At 50.0% G+C, this 24970-nt stretch overlaps 11 protein-coding genes across 11 annotated transcripts; 4 read left to right on the top strand and 7 right to left on the bottom strand.

Moving 5' to 3' along the window:
* Positions 1-646: 646 nt before the first annotated feature.
* Positions 647-1642, bottom strand: MRS44_015356 (uncharacterized protein; the record flags this gene model as incomplete). Its single annotated transcript, XM_046279721.1, has 1 exon — positions 647-1642. One exon carries the CDS (start codon positions 1640-1642, stop codon positions 647-649), a length of 996 nt encoding a protein of 331 aa, XP_046126295.1.
* A 1640-nt stretch (positions 1643-3282) lies between these two features.
* Positions 3283-3969, bottom strand: MRS44_015357 (uncharacterized protein; the record flags this gene model as incomplete). The annotated part of the gene is made up of 1 exon (XM_046267820.2): positions 3283-3969. The coding sequence occupies one exon, from the start codon at positions 3967-3969 to the stop codon at positions 3283-3285; it is 687 nt and encodes a 228-aa protein (XP_046126297.1).
* A 3792-nt stretch (positions 3970-7761) lies between these two features.
* MRS44_015358 (uncharacterized protein) lies at positions 7762-8956 on the top strand (the record flags this gene model as incomplete). Its single annotated transcript, XM_046273101.2, has 2 exons — positions 7762-7923; positions 7982-8956. 2 exons carry the CDS (start codon positions 7762-7764, stop codon positions 8954-8956), a joined length of 1137 nt encoding a protein of 378 aa, XP_046126299.1.
* A 658-nt stretch (positions 8957-9614) lies between these two features.
* MRS44_015359 (uncharacterized protein) lies at positions 9615-10396 on the bottom strand (the record flags this gene model as incomplete). The annotated part of the gene is made up of 2 exons (XM_046267821.2): positions 9615-10190; positions 10244-10396. 2 exons carry the CDS (start codon positions 10394-10396, stop codon positions 9615-9617), a joined length of 729 nt encoding a protein of 242 aa, XP_046126300.2.
* Positions 10397-11583: 1187 nt separating this feature from the next.
* MRS44_015360 (uncharacterized protein) lies at positions 11584-13342 on the bottom strand (the record flags this gene model as incomplete). The annotated part of the gene is made up of 8 exons (XM_065619176.1): positions 11584-11620; positions 11675-11904; positions 11982-12042; positions 12094-12191; positions 12239-12290; positions 12343-12762; positions 12805-13223; positions 13277-13342. The coding sequence occupies 8 exons, from the start codon at positions 13340-13342 to the stop codon at positions 11584-11586; spliced, it is 1383 nt and encodes a 460-aa protein (XP_065475248.1).
* Positions 13343-15105: 1763 nt separating this feature from the next.
* On the top strand, positions 15106-16830 carry MRS44_015361 (uncharacterized protein; the record flags this gene model as incomplete). Its single annotated transcript, XM_065619177.1, has 4 exons — positions 15106-15187; positions 15237-15258; positions 15309-15416; positions 15504-16830. The coding sequence occupies 4 exons, from the start codon at positions 15106-15108 to the stop codon at positions 16828-16830; spliced, it is 1539 nt and encodes a 512-aa protein (XP_065475249.1).
* A 344-nt stretch (positions 16831-17174) lies between these two features.
* MRS44_015362 (uncharacterized protein) lies at positions 17175-18560 on the top strand (the record flags this gene model as incomplete). The annotated part of the gene is made up of 1 exon (XM_065619178.1): positions 17175-18560. The coding sequence occupies one exon, from the start codon at positions 17175-17177 to the stop codon at positions 18558-18560; it is 1386 nt and encodes a 461-aa protein (XP_065475250.1).
* A 111-nt stretch (positions 18561-18671) lies between these two features.
* MRS44_015363 (uncharacterized protein) lies at positions 18672-19564 on the top strand (the record flags this gene model as incomplete). Its single annotated transcript, XM_065619179.1, has 2 exons — positions 18672-19178; positions 19229-19564. 2 exons carry the CDS (start codon positions 18672-18674, stop codon positions 19562-19564), a joined length of 843 nt encoding a protein of 280 aa, XP_065475251.1.
* Positions 19565-19812: 248 nt separating this feature from the next.
* Positions 19813-20979, bottom strand: MRS44_015364 (uncharacterized protein; the record flags this gene model as incomplete). Its single annotated transcript, XM_046273102.2, has 1 exon — positions 19813-20979. One exon carries the CDS (start codon positions 20977-20979, stop codon positions 19813-19815), a length of 1167 nt encoding a protein of 388 aa, XP_046126303.2.
* A 590-nt stretch (positions 20980-21569) lies between these two features.
* Positions 21570-22097, bottom strand: MRS44_015365 (uncharacterized protein; the record flags this gene model as incomplete). Its single annotated transcript, XM_046272350.2, has 1 exon — positions 21570-22097. One exon carries the CDS (start codon positions 22095-22097, stop codon positions 21570-21572), a length of 528 nt encoding a protein of 175 aa, XP_046126304.1.
* A 1077-nt stretch (positions 22098-23174) lies between these two features.
* MRS44_015366 (uncharacterized protein) lies at positions 23175-24791 on the bottom strand (the record flags this gene model as incomplete). The annotated part of the gene is made up of 1 exon (XM_046282684.2): positions 23175-24791. One exon carries the CDS (start codon positions 24789-24791, stop codon positions 23175-23177), a length of 1617 nt encoding a protein of 538 aa, XP_046126305.1.
* Between the last annotated feature and the right edge of the window lie 179 nt (positions 24792-24970).

The raw sequence follows: 24970 nt of genomic DNA on the forward strand, positions 1-24970 counted from the left end.
AGATCCCCTCAGTTTGCTGCTGTGGCTTAAGCCCTTCCAGCACAGGCGCCATGATTCGGCACATGACTGTCAGCGGACCGTCCACATAGGTCAGCTCCGGTTTGTTCAACGGTGGCTGTCAGAGCTTTGGTATGCGGCTTGCTTTTGCAGTTCCGAGGAGGGGCTCCGCACCAGCAAGGGGTAATGCGATAAAGGCTGCGGCAAGGCGGAATAGACTTAAAACTTGACACCGACAACATGCGGGACAACCCGAAGGCGGCATGCTTATCAGTCCAGTTTTGCCTTGGCTGAACTACCACTGGCTCCGGGCTGCATGTGTTATTCTGCATTGACCTCTCTTGGAGCAGGTGGCTTTTGGGTCCTAGGTCTGGAGCGGTCGATCTGTAGGCACACTGAAAGCCTGAAGGATTCTCGACGCAAGTATCTTTTCTTACTTTTTCTTGCCTGGCGCCAGTATGAAAGAGCAGTAGCACCATGGGAAACAAAAGGCGACTTCAAGAAAAGTTTGCTTCCTAATGATATACTTGGAGATACGCTATGAGGTGTCAAAAGCATCGCAATGGTCACGACCTAACGTAGCATAGGTATATGAATTGGTAATGTCTTATCAAATACGCTTTCTAGACTCTAAATGCTGTGTAAACGTTCAAGCCAGTCCCACAAGCTTCAGCGAATCCTCCCAAAGACGGCCTTCCCTCTCTGGGTCGTAGGTATGCTCAAGATAGCCGGAACTAGCCGGAGGCTTCTCATCCTTAGAGGGCTCTGCTTCTCTGCAGTCCTCCAAATACCTTCCTCCCTTGCCCTCCCACTCCTTTCCAATCGCGGCCCAGACCGTGGTGGCAGCGCCCTGTTCGGGGCTCTTAATCTGCTTCATGAGCTTCTCATCATCCTTGAACGCCTCGAGCTCACTGTTGGGGATATGCTGCGAAAGGCCAGTCAAAATCCCGCCAGGGTGCACACTTAATGCGTGAAGCCCCTGGGCTCCGTATCGTCGTTCAAGCTCGCTGGCCATGTAGACATTGGCCGTCTTGGACTGGGCGTAGGCACCCCACGGAGTATATCCGCCTTTTTGGTAGTTGTAGTTGTCTGAATCGTTGATGCTGTTGAACAAATGCGCCGTAGATGAAAGAATGACAACGCGAGAGTTAAATTCAGGTGTGGTGGCAGCGAGCAGAGCCGGCTTCAAGAGCTCGAAGAAGAGGAAGTGAGACAAGTGGTTGGTTCCGAACTGCGTCTCGTGCCCGTCTTTGGTAAACTCGAGATTCTGAATGGCCATGACTCCCGCGTTGTTGATTAGGATGTTGATCTTGTCTGTCTTGGCCAAAATCTGGCTCGCCGCGGTACGAACGCTTTCGAGCGAGCATTGGTCCATCTCAACGAGCTCCATGCGCTCAGGGTCAAAGACACCTTCCAAAGCAGTCTTTGCCTTGGGAAGATTTCGAGCCGTCAAGAAGAATTTTGCTCCAGTGGTCGAGAGAGCACGAACTGTCTCGATTCCGATTCCAGATGAGGTTCCAGTGACAACAATGACTTTGCCATTCAGCTTGCCTTCCATCCCCTCATCTTTGACGATTTGCAATGCGGTTGGTCTCGCATCTCCAGGTCCCTGAGGGTTGGCATGAGCTGCTGCGTATCGAGACATGATGTATAGTTAAGGTAGTTGTGAACAACTGTGGAAGAATATTGGATGAGAGAGCTTGAGGTGTGTGTTGGAGACTTAGCTTTTCGAGGGCATATTGAGCTCGTTTATAATGTCGGCTTTGCGGGCTAGACGGCTCAGCCGAAGCCTCGCTGTCCTCATAGCTCGTCATCATGATACTCAATGGCCAAAGCATAATTCCTTGTTCCATGTCCATGAATGTCATTCTTGCTCCATATCTAAAAGCCCCATCCTTCACTTCTGATTGGCCCATCCACTCCCCGTCGGTGAAATAGAAACTCTTTCGACTGACCAAAAATTCCTCCTTCGGTATAGCGTCGGAGTTTAGGCCAATGTCCGGATTTGTCGCCAGATCCAAGATAACAACCAACGAATTCCTCCATGTATTACGATATTGACTTGAACGGCTGACAGAAATTACCATTTTGACGCTGGCTTATTCAAGACCTACCTGTTTTCCCCCTTCTTCTGCAATCATCCTCCCTGTCGTTTCGTAAAGATGGGGACTGGTACCCAACACACCGCCGAGGAACGAAAGGAACGAAAGCGACTCCAGAATCGGATCAATCAGAGAGCACGCAGTAAGACCACGTCTATATCCTTACAAGAGATCGTTTTGCCTAATTGGATAACAGGGCAACGTCTGAGAGATCAAAATGGCACCCATAACTCGCGTGGTCCTTACCAGGTTAACCGCTGGCGACTTGATGAATCTCCGGCTCTTCCAGAGCCAACTCCGCAAGCTCCGGTCCCCAGTTCGAGGGACCGTGCCGCCAATAAATGCACTTCAGAGCATGACGATGGACGGTCATTACCATCGCAAGCCTCAACTACCTATCAGGTTCCGGGTCAATTCTCTACTACCAAGACTAGTTGCCTTCGCATCTCTCTACCCATTGATCACCTCCTTTTACCTCTCATAGGCTACAACGTATGCCGAGGAATTTTGTCTAACAAGAATTTGCTCAAACTTGTGGGGAGCTTCATCAGCCCCATGGGTGATACGTTGCCCAGTCAAAAAACATCGGAGTGCGAGATATCTGTCTTCAGACAAACACGCCAATCCATGCCAGCCTGCCTTCAGCCAACACAGCTTCAGATGAACCTACCACATCCTACCTGGATTGATGCACTCCCCTTCCCAAAGATAAGAGATAACCTCCTACGTCGGCAAAACTTTTTCCATCACGGACAATTTCTGTCGGATCTCGTTGGATATCTGACCTATGCGCCGATAACTGTCTCACAAGGAGTACCCGTTGTCGATGAAACAGACGACATTAGGAATGGTCTCATACTTTGGGGAGAGCCATCCTCTCAAGAAAACTGGGAGGTTACCCCCGAATTTTTGATCAAATGGGCGTGGGCTGTCGTGGGATGTGACGAACTTGTCCAATCTTCCAACAGATGGAGGACAGTTCGGGGGAAGACCCTATTAACGTGTCTCTTGTGAGTCGTCATTGAGATGCTAGAGCTGGACTCTTGTTTAAGTTCCCGCCTATTACTAGCACAAGCTATAATCTACATTGTTTGTTCGGGTGCACATTGTCCAATTGTCGGATACCTTCAATCCCTGACACTTGGATCCTTGCCTCAATGACTCTCAGGCTTCTTGGCTCATCTCAGAAAGCAGGATTTATTCCTGCGTGATCTGGGTTCTCGGCGTGTGCCCTCAGCAAAATACCAGGCCAACTTGCCGACGGGAACTTTTCGTCACTAGGCCAAGTGAGGCTATCCACATGTGGAATCTTCTTGGCCTGCTTCACCACAGCATCTCCCAAGCTCTTTTCCGCTTCCAACCTTGGCAAAAGCTTCTCAATCTCGTTGCAATATTCAGCCACTCCCATCTTTGCCCTGTTCTCTTCAGATCCAAAGTCCATGATCACACCAAGTCGGATCAGTCTGGATAGCGGGTCGATGCGCTCTGCTATACCTGGAGAGGTATGCACTGCAATTGCAGTCCAGACTTGATGAGATTCCGCTTCCGAGTAGTCGTGGGCAAGGAGATGAGCCTTTGCGCAGTCGGCGGAACAAAGCTCGAAACGCTGTGAACCGTTGTACAAATCGCTAGCACCCATGTCGTGATGGATGGCTGCAACAAAGAGGCGGGGCAATTGAGGATCGGAAGCAAAACTCGACTGTTCTTTTTCGGCCAGCCATAGCGCCAAAAGGAAAACGCGCAACGAGTGGTTCAAGATGGGTTGAGGCAGTGCATTGCGAGCCAGGGCGAGGGCAGATTGGCAGACCAAAGAATCAGGAATGCGCTGAAGCACAAGAGGGTTGATGGCTGGCTGGAGATTTTCGCTCATGTTGAGATCTTGGCTTGTGGTGTTGGTAAGAATGGTGATGACTCTTGCTTTTAATACACCGCCGATGCGAGAACACAAAGGCGGGGTAATTAATAATAGGAACAATTAATAATAGGAACTCAAGACTCTGACTCTACTCATCCTCGAAGAAACAGGGTCCCGCTGAAAGAGCAGTCCTCATGTACAGTACGGAACGGACATACGGACCCAGCTTTGACTTAACGAACAACAACACACATCTCAAACGCCAAGTAAGTGCAGATCAAAGACAGCTCGGCGAGCCCCCGAAGGGACCGTCAGCAACGCCGTCGGAGAAAGACCGTCAGAGACCAGAGCGTGATGTGGGTCCTGTTTGCATTGACTTTATGCGCCCTGTACATAATTATGAATCATTATGCATATTTCAGCGATTTTCTGTCACCAATTTGCATAAAGACTTATGGATGCATAACCAACCTTAGAGCAAGTACGCCTGCCAGTGCATCAGTGGGCAGCGTCCCTTTGTACCCCGGGAGAAATATTGAGTACCTCGCTTTGGGTCGAGTTCAAAATTTCCCATTGAAATTAATGATATTCATTGCTCAATTCCAGCTTGGTCATTCCGACAATCGGAAGAGACGGGATGCAGTAATCCAAACAGGGCGGTTCTGCCCAGAGTACATTCACTTACCCTGTAGAAGGACGGCGCCACGAGAGGGAAGCCATGAGCTGCTCGTTATCTGGACAATACGAACTGTTATCCTGCTTTTAACTTACCTTTGGTTTGATGTGCTTTCATCTTTGGCTAGCGAGACTGACTAAATATGATAGTGCTCCAAATCGGATTACTTTTTGTGGAGGAGCGCGGTCTGGGATGTTCAGCATAGATACCAAGAAAGATAAACACATACCTTCATAGGTTATAGTAGGAAGCGAAATTAGAAAAGTAAAACAGACTATTCTTTAATCATTTGATAGATCAATAAGAAGCATTAGAAGATGAACCTGCGCTGCGAATACAATCGTACACCAGTCATACCTACCTACAGTTCAAGCCAACCCACCTCGACAAGTTCAACCACGGCCTCGCCAATCCAATAATATTCAGACTCATAAAGGCTTATCGTATTCTCTGACAAGGGTTTGCTCTTGCGCAAGTCTGAGATCACTCGTTCGACCTGGCGCATCAAAGACCTGATGGCTTGCATCTCGATGCCTACCCTGTCAAATAACGCCCTCAATTCCGTTTCAACATCTTGAGTCTGTCTGCAGATAACTTGAGTTGCTTCATGGGCCTCTTGTAGGCTCATGTGGACAGGCCAGTCAAAGACTCTTGCTCTAAGTGCGTGCGTTTTAAGCTCCTCCGAGACGCGACAGATTTGATGGGTGAGGTCATCTAGGCTGTCCTGCTGCATTCTCCTAACCACATCTATGACGACTTGTCGAGATGTGTGGGCTTCTTTAAGAATTTCTAGCAGAACTGTACCGTGCTTGATGAGCCGATCGCATTCCGACTTGGATGCGATCGATTGCCACCGCGTTTGGTTAAATTTAAGTGTTTTTGAGGGTTCATCCTTCATGGCTTGGAAAAGCTCGATGATTGGGTTCTTTGGTCCAGCCGGGTTGAGGTTCTCTTGTCGGACGATGCTTAGATTTCGGTTGGCTTGATGAAAGATGATGGTTTCGTTTATCGGAATGGCCATTGATAGAATAGCTCTCGAGGTGGTGTAGTCTGGAATATTATCCGCGATATTGCTAAGCCGCGATTGAACTTCGTCTAAAATCTCTGTCCAGGGGCCAGTCTGGGGGACAGTCGGGCGAATCCAGGTGCCATTTTTGATATGAGTTGAGCTTGCAACGGGGTCTGTTGCAAATAATCTGGACCAAATTAGACATAATAGTGAGTCTGCCAGTAGAAATACTGGGATGAAATAGAATAGGTAAATGTTCATTTTTACTGATCCGGACCTGTACAAGTAAGTTGTTGGAGGGGGGTCGGGTGGCCTACCTCCTCGTGGCACCACCAGTTTCTTATATGTTCAAACATGATCTCGGTCCTGTTGTTGTTTTGATGTTCATGGCCTTGTTCAAACAAAGTGGGCATTGGCTGCTGGATTAAGCTGTGGACTGTTCATGTCGTAGGTCCTTTTTCATAGGCCTGGCCGTTGTTCACTTCTGTTTCAACACGGGCATCTTCTCGTCCAAGCCTTCACACACTCCAGTTGGTCTACTTGATCGGGAGAAGACCCATTAAAGACGAGCAAGACAAAATGGAAAAGAAAAAAAAAAGTACCTCAGAGGGCAAATGATTAGAAGTTTGATGAGACTGGGACTCGAACCCAGGAGGATTGCTCCATCAGGAATCGTAGGTTGTTAAGGTGACCTTAACCTGACGCCATAACCAACTCGGCCATCTCACCGAATTCATATCTTTTGGGGTCGCAAAGACTTCCCATGTCGACGGCGTGGCCTGGTGAGGCACAACAATGCACTGGACCGAAATGTGTTGAGAAATTGACAGCGACGTAAATTGTAAATATGAAACCAGCCGCCGACGCTTTGTGTTCCCTATTAGAGTTTTATCGCTTGTGCGTAGTTATGCTGTTTCTTTTAGCCTGACCTAGGGCCTGGCCAGGATCAGCCCGGTTAATTGGCCTGCCTGCCAGGGAAAAAGAAACGCGGCCCTGGCAGCTGGGCTCTATCTCTGTTTAGACACGCCAAACGAATGTGATAGAGACAAAGAAACTCCTCATATCATTGATGCAGCTATACTGTAGAAGGGAGGTACATCAGCCCTTGATGGCTTCAAGCCAAAGCGTAATAACCGTAGGTAACGGTAACCAATACGAGAATGGCGTGTGATAACCGTCATCGATTTAAAGATCCTGGCTGATTTAAGCTTATTAAGAATTCCGCTTCCATTCCCCGCATTCACTCTTGGATCTTTTGGAAATAGGATCATCATCCCTCGGCGTCCCTGGTGACCTGCCTAAAACAGGGATTGGCCCCCGAGGCTGGTCTTTGTCATGGCCTGGGCGCCTTCACACCCAAGGGTTACCCCTCGCTTGGATTCTTGGGAAGAAAGAAGGACAAACAAGCTGGTTGTGATTCATTGGTTTCCACAATGCCGTCGCAGAGCACCATTATTTGTGATATTGGTACACTACGCCGGGAAAGGTTGACTATGATAACACGACACAACTGGACCATACAGTCCGACTGAGAGATAAAACTCCTTGCTTATCACTCCACTAACCGAATCCCCGTATTCCCGTAAGCAAAGTAAAGACCTGCCAGCCACAGAATTAGCTGATGTCCTAGGATCCCCTGCATATCTGAACAAGCCTGTCCTGACGATACCATTGTTTATCTTACCCCTCGTTGCTAGCCCCGTCTTACTCTGAACGACAGGAGTGCCTAGACTTGGCTCGCGGCTGGTGAGGCGTGAAGCTCCTGAGCTGCCCCATGCGGAGTAGCACGGTAGCACCGAGAAGCTTGGCATTCACAAAGACCAGTAAATCTTTCCCAAAGTCTCTCAACTATGCAGTGACGCCTAGAATGACCAACGAGGGTGTTTGTTGCGGTAAGACGAGGTATTGGTGTAACTGGGCCCTGGACAACCGGACCTTGCGGAAGAGCCGCCCTTGATCACGTAGCTATATGAACCTCATCTCCTCTCGACTTTTTGCGTGTTGTTTTTTGGTCCTCATCCGCCAGACGCCGATCAATTCCCCACACTGGTTTTCTGACCTGGATCCTTCGGCTTCGTACTACTTCTCGTTCACGAAATTGGGCCTGTGAGCACTACTCACAATGCGTTACACCGTACCCCTCGTTGTGGCCCTGGCCGCCTCTGTCTCTGCCGCTGTCCCAAGGGCACCCCTCGGGGAGCGTGCCGACAAGCTTTTCACACTTGAAATCGCTCCCGGCAAGACGGTCGAGGTTACTGAAGATGAGAAGTTCCAGATGATTGATGTAGGTTATCAAGTTCAATCTGAGCCCTTGAGAACTACCAGTGACTGACAGCACCTAGGATCATATTCACTTCTTTGATATCACTGAGTGGAAGGACCATCAGCCTGCCTCAGCAGCTCGTCTCCTTGCAACCACTGCATCTTATCCCAGCAAGGTTCAGCACAAGTCCAACGTGGAGAAGATCATCAAGAATGTGGACCTCAAGAAGATTGAGAAGCAACTGAAAAAATTCTCTTCTTTCCACAACCGCTATTTCAACTCGAAATACGGAGTTGAGGCCGCTGAATGGCTTCACAAGGAGGTCAAGAAGGTTATCAAGAAGCACCCTCTGGCCACAGTTCGGTTGATCCAGCATCAAGCTTGGTCACAACCATCTATCGTCGTCTCCATCCCCGGAAAGGTGCGCCTCAAGACCATCATCACCGGTTCCCATCTTGACTCTGTCATTTCCAACGACCGTGGTGCTGGTCGAGCCCCTGGTGCCGACGACAATGGCTCGGCTTCCATCATGCTTCTCAACGTGCTAGACGCTTTCCTCAAGGACCCTCGAATTGCCAAGGGTGACCATGATAACACTGTCGAGTTTCACTGGTACTCGGCCGAGGAGACAGGCCTGCTTGGCTCCCAGGACATCTTCAACACCTACTCTCGCCTCGGAATCCAGGTCGAGGCCATGCTGAACCAGGACATGGTTGGCTACAAGGGCCGTGATGGTGTTGAGCGGTTTGGTCTCATCACTGACAACACAGACCCCGGTCAGAACGACTTCCTCAAGGTTCTGATTGAAGAGTACGCCGATATTCCATATGAAGAGTCTCAGTGTGGTTATGCTTGCTCTGATCACGCCTCGGCCAACCGCAACGGATTCCCCTCGTCGTTTCTCTTTGAGACGCCTTTTGGAAACCACAACCCTCACATCCATACGCCTAACGATACCATAGCCTATGTCGACTTTGACCACATTGCTCAGCACGTCAAGGTCACGACTGGTTTCGTTTATGAACTTGCCCATCATGACTTTATCAATGCCTAGACTGGGGTGGATATCCCAATCCAAGAGATGAACATGTCGTGATGACATGGGGTTAGTGCATTCTAATTTGTCTCTTGGTAGAGAGAAATAGAAAACAAATACAGATATGAATATACGTTCGTCATAAAATTTCTTTATGTATTCCATCTTTACCTGTCCAAACGACATTGTGGCAATCCATCGATCCACCACCAAGTGTCTAGGTGGTGTTGAATAGCCTGATGGATTGGGGAATCAAACCGCCCGAACCAGACTTGAATAGAAAGAACTATAGGACCCAGGAAATTATAGTACAGGGTCTCAATAGTAGTTATTGTCTTATATATCACTGCAAGTACCTATTGGAGAGTATGAATATTGCCATTTTTCTCTACTCGGCGTGATACTCAATGACCTCGGCGAGGAGGCCCCAGTCCCATTTCGCGCATTTTTGCAAATAGCAGAAATAGCAGGCTTGAAATGTAGACAGCACACTAGGTATTGTGTCACTTGCAGTTTTGTTTGAGTAATGAGAAAGATAAAGTGTGGTGCTCGCTTTCAGAGAGGTAATTGAACATTGAATCGGATCTAGATACTTTCATTGCCAAGAGCGTTATGGCAATTGAAAAAAGAAAAGAGACATCATAAACTGCAAACCCTAATAGACTCATGGAATTGATCACCACCGAGAGCCACCATAGTTTGATTGGCCGTGATGATGGCCGCCATAGCCACCGTCGTCACGTCGATCGTAGTCATCCCGCCGAGAATCTCCATAGCGCAAATTCTCTTCCTCACGACGGCGGCGATCATTATCGTAGCCGCGGTCACCGTAAGCAAGGTCGTCATCGCGGCGACGACGACGTCGATCGTCATCCGAGTCGGAGTCGCTGCTGCTTGTTGAGTCGCCAGAGTAGTTTCGAGGGCGACCATCCTTGTGGTTCTTCTTGTCCTTCTTGTGCTTCTTGAACTTGTGCTCGATAAGGTTTGCGCCAATTGCGCCAGCGGCGGCACCAGCGAGGCTGCTTAGGAGGCCACCGCCAGCCTTATGGGCAGCCCAGCCAGCTGCACCACCTCCAACAAGGGTTGCGCCGAGTCCTCGTTCTCCGTCGGGTCCGGGCTGACCCTGGTCACCGCCGGGGTATGCGGAAGAGCCTCCATAAGGACCACCCTGTTGTTGGTTGTAGGATTGTCCGCGATTGTCATAATCAGACTGTTGAGGGCCGCCATGGCCGGAGCCCTGTGAGTACTGTTGCTGTGAAGCTGTTAGCATGTTGCTTGATGCCTCGGCGTCGCGGGTTTACTCACTTGTTGAGGATAGCCCTGTTGCTGCCCGTAGCCCTGCTGCTGGCCATAGTCTTGTCGACCTTGCTGACCGTAGCTATCTTGGTTGTAGCCTTGTTGACCATAGCCTCCTTGCTGTCCTCCACCTCCACCGCTGTAATAGTCCTGAGCCGACATGTCTGAGATTGTTTGGATGCTGTAAAGTAGGTTGCGTGTGACTGATCTAGGGAGATTGGAAATAACGCAGTAAAAGCTTATGGGGACCAAATTGAACTCGCAACAGAAGAGGGGTCAGGTTCCCATTTAATATTCCAGCAGCTGCTGTCGTCATCAAGGTTAAACACGAGCTGACCACCAACAGCCACCTTCAGCTTGGCGCTGGTACGTCTTCTGTCTTGGTGTCAATCTCGGCTGATATCATACTTCCTTCATGTCAAGGTGGCGCAGCTCCCGTCCAAGAGCTTAGCTTGACACAATTGTCACGGATTTCGGCACTTTGCCACGACTTGGCGGCCGGATCCGTCGGCATCGGGTCAAGATCAGCTGTGGCTCGGCGCTGGGCGCAGCGGGTCAGATGGCGGAGACGGAGCAGGGAACCTCGGTGATGCCGGAGCGCCGTGAGCTGCTGTTGGGGAGACAATTTGCATGTTTGCGTGTCTGGTGATTGAGCTGGTTGTGTCCTTGGCGTGACCTTTGGACACGCGTCTTCTGCGGCTTCTTAGTAAGATATGCCGGCCAAGAGGTGGAGTGGCTGAAGGTTTACCACACCGTCCAACCACTGATGGAGAAAGTTCCACGGGGTTCTCTTGGCTGCGAGCTGAAATCATTGAAGGTTGCTCAGCTAGAGGACGATCTACTCGGGCTTGCCGGATACTACAAGGCAAATGAAATAGATGGTAGAATAAAGATTGGATGTTAATACACTAAAGCGGCTTTCTTGCATTTCCTTGATGTAGGTAAGTCAAGGCCCTGCAGCTGAATATCGTCAACACATTAATTAAATTCTTGAGATAAGTTCCGGCGGGCGCTTGTTGGAAGCCAAGCCCGACTACCTCTCGCATGCCATAAGCAAGGATTAGAATAAACTCTCAAGCATAAAGAAAGGGTGTTTTAGTCTACGGGAGTTGATTGTGTGGTCTTGTTTGTCACGGGAGGCCCTGAGAATAAGAAGTATGGCCGGACCGACCCGGACACCATCCACTATTGCAAAGCCTATTTAGGTTGACAGTAGTCATTAATCAATAGATATAGTGACTAATCAGAATTGTATCCGGCTAACTGATCTGATCCATGGCCACCTATCGACCAAGTACGTGACACATGGCGGATAACCCCTCCTGCAAGCTACCAAGGTCTTGCAGACTTTAATACTTGAAGATGGGATCACCGACGCCCGCACGTCTGTTCCTCCATACATAGTAGAAGTGCATCACGATACAGCCCGCGGACACGAACAAGAGCAACCCAGCATTGGTCCAGTGGCCGGTTGGATATCCCTTTTTAGCTTCCTCAGCCTTGTAGATCCAGACTCCCACAATCTGACCAGGGGCTCCCATAGAGATGTTCAAGGCAATCGCCAAACCAATGGCTGCGGTGGATTGCAGGTTGGATGAAAGCCAGCCTAGGAGAGGAGGAATGCAGGCGAATGAACCGCAAGCTGCAACAATGAGACATCCATAACGAGGCTAGAAGAGGTCAGCACGTTGTTTCTTACTATGGAGAATTGGCTTGTACTTGCACTATATGAATGAGCTGGCAGAACTGCAGACGCGATGAACCCCACAGCCCCAATGAGAGAGAATGCAGCGGAATGGAGGGCGCGGCTAGAAAGGTCAGCTTCCATCACGGAACAAATATTTGGTGTTGCCACTAACGCGTTGTATCTATCAGCTGACCAAGACACGAGGAGCGTGACTACGTATGCCGCTGCGTATGGAGGCACAGTCATCAACTGAGCTCTCAAGTCTGCGAACTGGAATTGGTCAGCTTGGAATCAACCTGAAGCGACTGGCAACTTACCCAAGGCCTGCAGTGATTGATGGTGTAAACAAAGACAGACTTGAGAATGGTGCTGAAATGCCAAAGTAGATCTATAGCTATGCGAATTAGCAACGCGCGATGACACCTGAGAAAGACAAGCGCCCACCAGGTAGTGGCACCATAGTCTCCATTCCAGGAGCGTCGACTTGGCATCTTCCCAGGTCATGGATTTACTGCTTCCGTGTGACCCTTGTTCGGCCAATCTGGCAGCTGCCAGATCCTTCTCTTCCAGGGAAAGCCACTTGGCTGTCTCGGGATAGTCAGGGAGGCAAAACCACACCAACGCCGCCGATACGACTGAAGGAGCACCTTCGAGGATAAATAGCCATCGCCAACCAGACAAACCGCCAACTTGGTTCATATGGCCAACACCATATGCGATGGCGCCACCAAATGCACCAGCAAGCGTTGCTGAAGCAAGAATTGTCGCAACACGGAGGGATCTTTCTTCAGGGCGATACCAGAAAGTCAAGTAGTATACCAAGCCTGGGAATAAACCTGAGCTGAATTATTAGATTTGAGATGAGATGCAATCGGCGTGATACTTGCCTGCTTCGAAAACGCCAAGCAAAAATCGCATAGCTGTGACAGAACCGTAGTTGTGGGCAGCGCCAAGACACATAGTGATGGTGCCCCAAGAGAACATGAGGAACGAGATCCATCGGCTTGGCTTCATGCGCTTGAGGAAGTAGTTGGAGGGCACCTCGAAGAGCGCGTAGGCAATTAGAAACACCATGAGGGCGATGGTGTAGTCCAAGTTGGACATTCCGGTTTCGGAGAGAAGGTCATGCTTGGTTGAGGAGTTTAGAACCTTGGCATTGCCAATGTTGGAACGGTCGAGATAGCAGAGCAAGTATATACCCGCTGCCAAGGGAATGATGCGTGCATCTTGCTTGCGCAGAAGCAAGCTCTGCAGCTTCGGGTCGATGGCGGTGGCGTTCTCTGGGCCGCCATCGGAGCCATGCTAAAGCGGAGATTAGAACCAGTTGGCTGGCTTTACCAAGAGCTTGGTGTTACCTTTTCGACCGCTGCTAGGTCATTAGCTATATCGACGCGGGTGTCGATGTTGGTTGTGGAACGCATCGTAATGACTATGCTGACAAGTCCTGAGATGAAAGATGAAAGAAATTGCAACAGTCAAGTCGAGAGAAGGAAAAGGAAGCGAGACAAAACCTTTCCTCGCCATGTAACCGAGATATTCCCCGCACCTTTACACTGGGGTGCCGATCCTCCATCCCCACATCCCCATGGAGGAGGAGGGGTGCTCGGCGTCGGTCTCCGGCGCCGAGATATGGGTATTGTGTAGAAATAGACCGAAAATCGTGAATGGATCTACCGGAAACTCGTGTGAGTTATAAATGACGCCCATCTGAGACGCTAAATATGTGTTGGCTTGACTCAGCTGGACACTCTTGTCGGTGTGCGAGGAACTAACCATTGCAGTAGCGAGATGAGTTCCTCTGGATGTGGAGCGGATAAATGAAAAAGTAAAGCAGGTAATGGCGATGGGCATGGATTTGTATCTTCTTATTCTGATTGGACGATTTAGTTCAAGCCTCGGGATCCTTTTATGTGCTCACGGGCAGCTACTTAACTACAGTTTCTGATGCTATGGCTCGTCGCCCATTTTCTCAACTGTGTGCTGATCCATCTGGCATTCCTAGAATTTCCCCTTTAATATGTTTCCAAAAAGAAGACTATCGTCTTTGACAAAACTATATCTATTCATGTCAACCAAGGGTGACAAACTGAGATCCTAGCGTCGCCGCAGGCACTCACCTTGTGTGTAGGAGTGTCTCTCTCTGCAGTATTTGGATCCGATTGTCCATCCTCTGAGAATTAACACTATTATATGCATCCTTCTCTTTAATAATGACTTTAACTACGCACAATATGCTCACCCTTTCGCTCTCCGGCTGTCTTAATCCTGGAAGAGAAGGCGCCGTGAAGGGGCGCCAGAAAACACCAAGAGAAAAGCCGGGCGAATTTTAAGACATCATAGATTTATCCTCTCAAAGTCTCTTTCTGGAGCGATTTGATACTTTTTCGCAGGGTCTTGGTGACATTAGCGATGCGTTCAAGTTCAAAGATCTGGCAACGCAACGGGGTTTCCATGAGGGCCTGGAACACCAGGCTGTAATGTTTCACGGTAACACTTGAATGCTGATATGTGTTAGAATTTTTATTTGGAGATACTGTGAGCGTTCGATGTCCCTTCTATAGACATGATGAAGATCGACAACAATGAACCTGTAAGAATGGTGGCATGAGTTTCCTCGTTGTTTCGGACCACTTGATTAGGACAGTTCTTTAGGAGTTTTATCAGTGTAAGATGATAAAAATTACATATGTATCAGAACAAAGCAACAGCGCGATAATATTTCTATTAAGCGGACAAAAAACCAGTGCCCCTGATGAGCGGTATAATGCCGCATTTGATCTTTAGTGATTGCACCCTACCTCGTTGGCCGCTGCAACAGGGAGCTAATTTCATGAATTAACGAGTATCAACACAGGTATCTCGCTAAATATTGGCATCATACACTATCTGGTCACGCACAATGAGGAATGGTCAAGACAAGCGTGAGCACCAAATTCTACCGCTTCAACGAGACCTTTGAGCTCGTCTTGGCTAACATTGAACACGAAAACTTTTCGCATTTCGACTGCTCCTGGGACGTTCACCGAAGAAAATGAGTAAGCTAGCCTTAACCAGAGGCCCTGTCGGGTCGATCATTTACTACGATCGCTGACCGACTCGATGGACCAATTACACGACGTTCAATAAGCACGAGGCCTATCAGTTTCACATGCAACATCATACATCCCGAGCCAAACTACTCAAAATGTGGAACAAGAGCACGGCAAATGTCCTGAAGAGGAAGGTTACCGAAACTAAGCCAGGACGCCGGATACACGGCAATCAATGTGCTTGAGACGATGCACAGTCTGATTTGCATATAACTCACAAGCCCAGTCCGCGAGATGAAGCTGAATCAGTAAATGCAGAGTTGACACAACAAAATGGTTTCTTACAATTGCATCGCAGCCTTTTCACTCTTGATAGGGACAGCTCTATCAACGGCCAGCCTCCCACCCATACCCTCAGATTCGTCGACGCCAGTTCAGCAACGTCTGTCTCTAGATGGGCCGAACAGTAAGTTACCTAACCACGCTACTTGGACCTATGCTAACAAGTGTTTAAAGGTGTCACGATAGGGTGGAATACATATTCCAAGCAAAGCAACCCTTGCGTTAAATATGGCACTTCAAGAGAGCTGCTTGACCAGGAGGCTTGCTCGGATACTTCAATCACCTATCCTACCTCTCGCACCTGGGCCAATGCAGTAAAGCTCACTGGTCTAAAGCCAGCAACGACCTACTACTACAAGATCACCTCCACAAACTCCTCTGTTGATGAGTTCTTCAGCCCTCGAACTGCCGGAGACAAGACTCCATTCTCCATCAACGCCATCATTGACCTGGGTGTTTATGGAGAAGATGGGTTCACGATCAACATGGACCAGTCCAAAAGAGACGTGATTCCCAACATACAACCTTCACTGAATCACACAACGATTGGTCGTCTTGCGTCTACGGCCGACGACTACGAATTCATCATTCATCCAGGTGATCTAGCATATGCCGATGACTGGTTTCTGAAGCCAAAGAACTTGCTTCATGGAGAACAGGCTTTTCAAGCCATCCTTGAGAATTTCTACGACCAGCTTGCGCCCATCGCTGGTCGGAAGCCCTACATGGTCAGCCCTGGAAATCACGAGGCAGCCTGTGAAGAAGTGCCATTGCTGAATCTTCTTTGTCCAGAGGGCCAGAAGAACTTTACCGACTTCATGAATAGATTCGGACACACAATGCCGCAAGCATTTGCATCGACATCATCAGATGAAACTGCGAGAGTCAATGCAAACAAGGCAAAGCAGCTCGCCAACCCACCCTTCTGGTTCTCTTTCGAGTATGGCATGGTTCATGTGGTCATGATCGACACCGAGACGGACTTTCCTGATGCCCCTGACGCACCGGGAGGATCCGCCAATCTCAACAGCGGACCTTTCGGTAGTCCGAAACAGCAGCTTCAGTTTCTCGAGGCGGATCTCGCATCTGTTGATAGAGACGTCACTCCCTGGGTTGTTGTCGCGGGACATCGACCATGGTACACAACAGGCGATGAAGGATGCACGCCGTGCCAAAAAGCATTCGAAAACATTTTCTACAAGTACGGCGTGGACCTCGGCGTGTTCGGACACGTACACAACTCCCAAAGGTTTTATCCTGCATACAACGGAACCCTGGACCCTTCGGGCATGAACAATCCAAAGGCACCCATGTATATTGTTGCTGGAGGCGCGGGAAACATTGAAGGCTTGAGTAGTGTTGGGAAGAAAACGCCCTTGAATGCATTTGCATATGCAGACGACTTTAGTTATGCCACGATTCGGTTTGTGGATGCTCAGAAGCTGCAGGTTGACTTCATCCGCTCTTCAACTGGCCAGGTATTGGATCGGTCGCAGCTTATCAAGTCTCATAATGAGCGTTTTGTCAGACAAAACTGAGGGTTGATGGACAGATTAGGGGTCTTGTGGCTGCACAAAATAGAGTATCTCATTGAGCCGAGATATGAAAGAATGCATGTCTCGAGAGGGCGTTTTGTGTGTCCGACACGCTTTGAGAGTGTGGATTGTCACGTGACCACCTGCCGCGTCGTTGTTCAACCCGTGTCTCCTTTCGCGATTGAACAATTCGCCAAATGACAGCAGGCCAAACTAAATGACCAACACCCTGTCCCCAACTATTCGACCCAGATATACCACGTTTTGGTAAGCTTCTCAATGCGAAGCCTGTTCCAATGACCCCAGTCGCTAATAGGACCAGCTTTTGACTGCCGCTACCTACGACTATGCGGCAACCCAGACGCAAGGGCCTTCGGTCGCGGCCCGCACATGGCATGCTTACCCCTGTTTCTGATGATGCTACGAAACCATCCACGGAATCAACTGCTAGTTTCCTCCCTGGTCCCACTGCTGGCAAGAAAAGGAAGCGCGCAGTCGACGCTGAAGCCGCACCTCGACCACCACCATGTGGGCCCTCATCCATCTCTGGTTCAGTCCAGGATGCACCGGGTCTGATCCGCTTGCCTATTGGGAATCCCCAACCTAGCCCGCCGCTTGGGAACACACCTGCTGAGTCCAATGGCAGCGAGCAGCCGGGCGATGCACAGCAAGTCCTCCATAACATCCCCGATAACTCCCCGGCGAATGGCAATGCACAGCAGGACAGTGGAGTCCCCAATCAGGCCCTGTCCAGCGAGGTCGTCGGGCCGCTGGAAGCTGCACCAACGCTTTCCGCGGAGCAACAGGGGATTGTCGACCTTCTTGACCAGACGCCCCCACCCAATGGTTTCTTCACCGGCTCAGCTGGCTGTGGAAAATCCACTGTTTTGAAAGCCATTGTGGAAAAACTAGAAAAGGTTCCAAACAAAGTCTTCTGGGTTACTGCACCCACTGGTTCAGCGGCTGTCCAAGTCGGTGCCAGGACGCTCTCGAGCTATCTGGGGTGGACACCTGAGGATGACAATCTATCCATGGACGATCTCATTGATCTAACAAGATACGGAAGAAAGTGGCTCGAGTACCATCAGAAACCCCCAGAGGAGAGGGAGGGAAACCCGCCGAAAAGTAGCCCGTATACCAGGAAACGTCTGGGGCAAACTCATGTCCTCATCATCGACGAGATTAGCATGGTCTCGAACAATTTTCTGGAGCGAATTAACAAGACCCTGAAAAAGGTAAGGGGCGTCTCCCAAACCTGGAACGCAGACCGCCCTTTTGGGGAGTTCAGCTCATCGTCACTGGCGACTTCTGCCAACCCCCCCCCGGTCCATCCCTTCCAACACTGCGTGGAGTGTGGGCAGGAGATGTACGACCCGAAAACAAAGCAAATTCCCACGGTGTTCAACTGCAAGAACAAGCATGGCCCGTTCCTAGAGAAAAACAAATGGGCTTTCATGAGCTCTGCCTGGAAGGAAGCCAACTTCACCCACAGACATTTGAACCAAATCCATCGCCAGAGCGACGCACACTTTATTCGAATGCTCCAGAAATGCCTAATTGGGCATGCGATCTCTCCAGCCGAGATGCAGGTGCTCATGGACCATCCCAACGACACTGCTAATGCGACCACGCTTCTGTGTACAAATAAAGAAGTTGACAACGTTAATACATTCGAATTTGAGAAGTTGAAGACGCCTCCACGCCGATACGGATGCTTCGACGATTATCGATGAATCAATTATAGGGATAAACATCTTGAGGAGAAATTCAGCCGGCTTCCTGATGGAACCCTGGCGGGCTTGGAAGAACATCGCCTCAGGCGAGAGCTTTCCGTCAAGCCCGCGATGGTTGTTGTCCTACAGATCAACCTTGACATCGGGGCAGGGCTGTGCAATGGAAGCCAGGGCATCATTTGCGGTTTCGAGAAATTTGACGAAGCGAAGCTCCCGAAAGCTCAACTCTCTGACGACAGTATTCCTCCTTGGCAGGCTCTTAGGGGGAAGCATGCAGAGCTCAGAGAGGAGCAGATCCGAAAGTTTGCGTATCGACAGAGGGTGAAGGCATGGCCACGAGTCCGCTTCCACAATGGCAAGAAGCGGACCATTTTCCCTACTTGTATCGTCACCTCTCTCGGAGACAGGGAGCCCTATTCTCTTCTATCCCGTACCCAGATTCCGCTAGTCGCCGGATGGGCTATGACTGTCCATAAAAGTCAAGGAATGACGATGGACCGTGTCATTATTAACTTGTCAAAAGTGTTCGAGGAGGGCCAAGCCTATGTCGCCCTGTCGAGGCGACCAGTCTCCGGGGACTCAAACTCGTGGGCGACTTTCAAACGCTGGCAATGGGCAGTGCCGGAAATGAGCAAGTGAGAGCCTTCTTCAGGAGACATTTTGCACAGGAGCTATCCCTGACCCATGAAGAGTACCAGCCAAGCCAACCCTTGCCTCCACGCCGATCCGTCTTGCCTCAAACCGGCCCTGATGCTACACCCGCGGTAGATCACCCAGACGATGCATCATCAGACGAGTTCCCGGACATATCTTTCTTGAAGGATTTTCCCGACATCAGTTCTTTGGAAAACTGTCCAAAAGCTGGGACCCTGGGAGATGGCCCAAAGATCACATCGGTGGGCCATTGTCGAGATGCTGCATCCTCCGGAGACCGCCCTGAAGCTGCAATCCCGGACGAGTACTCAGACGATGAAATTGAATGGTCATCTTTTGATTGGGCATGAGTTTCAACACGGGCTGACTCGGTTTACTTAAGCCAAGATCATTGTGTACACGAGCTGGTACGAAGTGCTTCGAGAAGCATGCGTTTCTAGTTATGATCCTCCAACGATTTTGCTTCCGGTCCAACACTAATAGCAATCTTCCGATGTCTCAATGGGCAGCTTTGTTACATTGTCCTCGGCTGTGGTTCTGACATGCCCATGTCACTTGCACTCGACGCCTAATACCATGGCTAGTTGGTTAGGCAATTTTACCCCTTGTGCTGACAATGCCCATATCCCAGTCCATGATCGATATTTTGCTGCTCCCTCTCAATGCAGGCATCGATGAATTTATGTGGGAGCGCCCTCAGCCTCTCGTCCTTCTCTGCCAGAACCTCTTCCGCCTTGGTCGAGTAACTATCCCGGAAGACATACCAGAGCTGCTTACCCAGGTCATCATCCATCAGTGGTAACGGGTAGTACGGGTCGTTTTCGAAAAACGCCATCACGAGTTGCTCGACCAGAGCCTCGGGTTGTTCCCATCCGATTCTCTCTTCCCATTGGGTGCACAAGTTAAAGTCAAGCACCCAGATTCGAGTCGTCTTTCTTCGGCCTTCAGTTGAGGCCCAAGGGGACTCTAGAGTTGTCTGCGGAGAAGGAGTTTTCGCCGGTTGTGGACTGACACTGGCCTCACTGCCCAGAACAAACTCGACATCGTACCCATCCACGTTGGCAGCCCAGTGGATCACCGCCAGTGCTTCTCCAATCGCCGAGGCATATGATGAAACGGGTAGGCCAAGGTTCATCATTTGATCAAGGCACAGATTGAAGTTTCTGAGAGAAAAGTTCACCTGTCGAGGTTGGTGAGGTGAGCGCCGTCGGCCAAGGTAGATCCGAGCCAGACAATCGCGGTTCAAGGGGCTCTCCAGCGCGGCTTGTTGCATGCTTTGAGGGCAATACCTCTCGATCAATAGTTCTCGTACAGCTCCAGCTAATGGCAAGATGTGTTCTGAAGTGAGTGCCGAAGATGGAAAGGGAAAATCGTCGTGCTGTTCCATGAACAGCCCCTTGTTTTCCCGCCACCGTCGGTTTTCCTTTGATATGTGTCTAAATACCCGTGGAACTCGACACTGGGGGGTATCTCTCTGTCCCAAGAAAGCAGAATAGATAGCTTTATGGGCTTCATAGTCGACCCAAAGGGCGTCCTGAAAGCCCGGTCTAGCCACTTTGACTACCATCCCTCGGCCAGGCCATTCAAAAACGAGGCCGCATTGTCCGAATCCAATCTTGCGAAAGCCAATAGTCTTTTCCGGGATCTCTTTGGCGATGTTCGAACCTCTACTGCTGATGGTCGTGTCCAAGGAAAGAAGTCGGGTAGCCAAGTCCACCGCGCAAGAGCCCCTTCTCTTGTCTAAAATTCTCTTCCAGATGTGCATTTCTTTGCTGGTCGAGAAGTTCGGATAGTTTCTCTGTGGCTAACGCATCGGCGGAGGAGGGTTGAGGTGGGAGCTTAGCAAGGCTCTCATCGTGTGGGATGTCCATCGTGATCGTGGAGAGAGAGGGCTGGGAGGAGTATCCCAAATTGCGATGTCGTAGGATTAAAACAAAGCAAGTATTCCGTTGGGGGCATAATGAAGCATTTTATACTATGTGAAAGTCTGCGTCTAGGCAGCTAATTTAGCTTCCAGTCAGCATGATGAGGAATCATTTTGGGGGCAGTGCAACATCAATGCAACCGATGGTTGCCTGTCTACACAACTGTTTGGTCTAACTAGTTGAATGCTAGACGTGATAGTACTCCCCCACTAAGTAGTGAAGGCCCCGAGGATGCAACTGAGATTTGGAGCTGCTCTCCAGATAGTTTGGAGCGAGACTCTCATCACTGATCTACATGGGCAATTTACACAAGACACTGCACTCGAGCTTTCAATCCAGTATCGTGTTGAATAATGTGCATTCGAAATAATTCAAGTCATTCATTCATGTTCAATCCCAACCTCCTTCACAGCACCCCCGCCTAGTTCTGTTACATTCCATCAGCCAGCATAGCATCAATCATTTGAACATGTCGGTTCGCGTTGGTCTCGCTCCACTCGTTGTCGTAGTTGAGACCATATGGCCAAAAGTGGCCGCCGCCACAGTTGATGCGGGCATTTGGGCCGTCAAAAGACTGAAGGAGACGGGTTGCAGAAGGCCAGTTGTTGGCTGCGCACTTTTGGTCAAAGGCAGCCGTCTGTCCAACACCAAGGGTGTGAGCAATCTCATGCATTGCCGTCCGCTCAGTCATGTAAGCCCGGTTTGAACCGAAGCGGAGATCTCCGTTGTAGCTTGCTTCGGCAGTGGGGACGCCGGGGGCGTAGTAGACGCGGATGGTCTTGCTGGCGTCGGTGAAGCGCCCATATCGTGCCACGGCGCGACGCATGGCCTCCTCAATCCGCCCGTATGCATCAGCCTGGTCTGATGTTGGGTTGGAGGCCTTTTGCAATGACCACGTCAAGGCTGCTGAGGCGGTCGAGGCGTAAGCCAGAGCGACAGTCAGCAGAGAGAAACGCATCTTCTTTGTTTGTTGGATATCAGGATTTCGATAGGTTGAGGTGTCGATACTGGTGACACTGGAAAGGTGAATTATGAGAACGAATGGCGAAGTCTAAGGCTGATATAACAGTTCAGGTCTAACTGGATCCTGCGTCTACTGGTAAACTTGTTTCACTCTGGCGTCGTTCCTACTTATATCATGTTTACAGGCCCCTGCAACTGCATTACCGACCTTCGATCTTATCCCTTTCAATTTCTTCGTTTCATCCGCTCGTGTGGAACAACTACCGTCATAGCTCCGATTGGCCCTTGCGGGACTACCTGTGTCAGGTTGATGCGATCCCTGCCTCTTCTTGCTGATGCAACCCTGTTAAGGTCACGGTTCTTCCGTTGATGCTACACAATTCCGCATGTCTACAATCGCGCCAGTAGCGGTCATGGCCATCACTCCATCGGCAATGATGGCGGTCACCAATGAATATCCATTTGGGGTCTATACAAGGAGTACCCTAACTTGTCCCCTTAGAAAGCCATTAATTAACCATCCAAGCTCTCAGTACTCAGCTCTCACTGATAACCATGGGCATGGAACATATCGTACATCTTGGTGATAGACGGGTACCACGTCAACAGGCCCCAGATCGTCATACTTATTCTCTCCTGTGCCATTGAAACCAAACTGACGGTCTATAGCGATCGCCCAGAATAGACTTCGGACTAATTAATACCTAACTGGGATTAATGCTTGGCAAAAAACTGACCATTGGTGGAAGATCCTGGTTCTCGGTGAAACACTTTCAGATGGGCAGTTCTCCCGACAGCGGAGAAATAACTTTAAGACTATAGACGGCCATATCGAGCCACTTCTGGTAAGATTTTCAAGACTCTATCGCGGGATCCCTGGACCCTTTGTTTCAAAGCCTCCTACTTAGGCCACACTGGGCCGAGGCAGACTTCCGAATACTAGATAGGAAGGTGACGATGAGCTCAAGAGTATCACGAGAAAGCGCAAGTAAAGGGTTCCAGGGTGGTACATTTCGGACTTGGCTGCTAAATGTAGAGCTGGATACCCATAGTGGCTTTAGCTAGTAGAGATCTACACAGCGTAGCCATTCTTGATACACTCATCTCGGAGGCGCTTAGCACTCAACGCTTGCTCAACCTTGCCATCTGCAGCCCACTCAACGATCCTAGACCTGTCCAGTTCTTCTGTTGCCGGTTTCCACCCAGCCTCTTCCAGTCCTTGTGCTGGATCAATGGCAAACTTGAGATACAGCTCCTGCATTCGCTTACTAACGCGTCTTTGAAAGGGAGTTGATGGTCCGTCAATTTCGTAGGTGCCAAAGACCAGAGGCAGCTCCGCGGTGTGGTAAGCCCCTAGCCATGGCAGAGGTGAGATGTTGGTGAAGTTGCCAGCGTAAAGGTATTGGTATGTTGTTGCCCCAGCCTTTGACCGAAGCCTGACTTCCTTCAACGTTGTGCATTGGAGATTCAGTCCAAAACCCTGGGCTATCTTGGCAAGATCGCCAGGTAGTTCAGTCGCCGTTTTGCTCCCTTCAAAGTCGTATGGAACGACAGCGGCTCCTTCGTTGTTGTTGGTGCCGATCAACATGGGAATATGAGCTGGATACTTGGAAGTATTCTTTCCGATTCTCTCAGTGTAATTGGAAAAGATGGTGACGTTGTCTGCAATGGTTCCAAACATTAGCCCATCATCAGCGGCGCCTCCCTTGCCAATATCTGCTTGCAAATACGCCTTGATCTTGGATTCGGGCGCCCTGCGCATACACTCTAGCTCCTCCTTGGGTGATAAAGCGCCACACCCAAGATGGCTTGCAGCTATTGAGAATGTACTGTGGTTGTTGGAGTCAGACAAGACGCTTTCAATGGCCACTGCGTTTCCGGAGTCGGCAATGACGCCTTTGACGATGGGATCTCGGGGCCAAGCAAACAGATAGCTGTCCACCGAGTACGCTCCCGCGCTTTCTCCCCAAAGAGTGATGCGGGAGGGATCACCGCCGAACCGAGCGATGTTGTCACGCACCCACTCAACGGCGAGGCGTTGATCAAGGAAAGACAAGTTCAAGTTCTTCCCGTCCTTTGCTAGACCAGCAGCGTTGGGAAGACCAAGAATATTGAGGCGGTATTGGACTTGAACAACTATATGTCTCTGGCTGCGTTGGACCCAGTTAGGGGCGAGCTGGAAGGGAACGTTGGTGCCTCCGAAGCTATAGCCTCCACCGTGAATCCAAATTATGACAGGTAGAGAGTCGTGGTGTGTGGAAGCTGTCGATACCGTCTCCTCAACTGCCCTCTTGGGTGCAAACACAGAGAGTCGGAGGCAATCCTCAGTCGTGTTGGAGTAATCTCCCCGCTGAAATGAAGCGGCGGTAACGGGGCCGTCCGTAATGGTGCCTCTGAGACTTGGTGCAACATATTGGAAGCAACCAGCAGGCAACTTGGTCGCTTTGGTGACCTCTTTTCCCGCATGCCTCTTCGCGACGGGGGGTGCAAATCGGAGAGGTCCAACGGGGCTTTCGGCGTAAGGAATATCCAAGAATGAAGCAACTTTGGGTTGCGAATCGGTGAAAAATGGTGCAAAGATACCAGAGCTGGTGTTTATCGCAACTGGCGAAACGTGATGTTGAGTAGATGGTGCCGCTGTGGTTGACGCAGCATCCAGCAGAAGGGACAAGAGGTGAAGCGACATCATGTTGCCTATTGGTTGACTTGTTGACCTACAGCTCATTACGCATCTTCATCAGCCATCTTTTAACTTAATCTATATGCCATGAAGCAGCCCCGTTTACTCACTTTGGTATCTCGAATTACCAAGCCGTTGTCGGCGTCTTCATCTTAACTCCGATACCTCCATGTTGATTCTCAACTCAT

This window comes from Fusarium solani (assembly GCF_023522795.1).
Source record: "Fusarium solani strain SB1 chromosome Unknown bctg00000011, whole genome shotgun sequence".
NCBI classification, from domain to species: Eukaryota; Fungi; Ascomycota; class Sordariomycetes; order Hypocreales; family Nectriaceae; genus Fusarium; species Fusarium solani.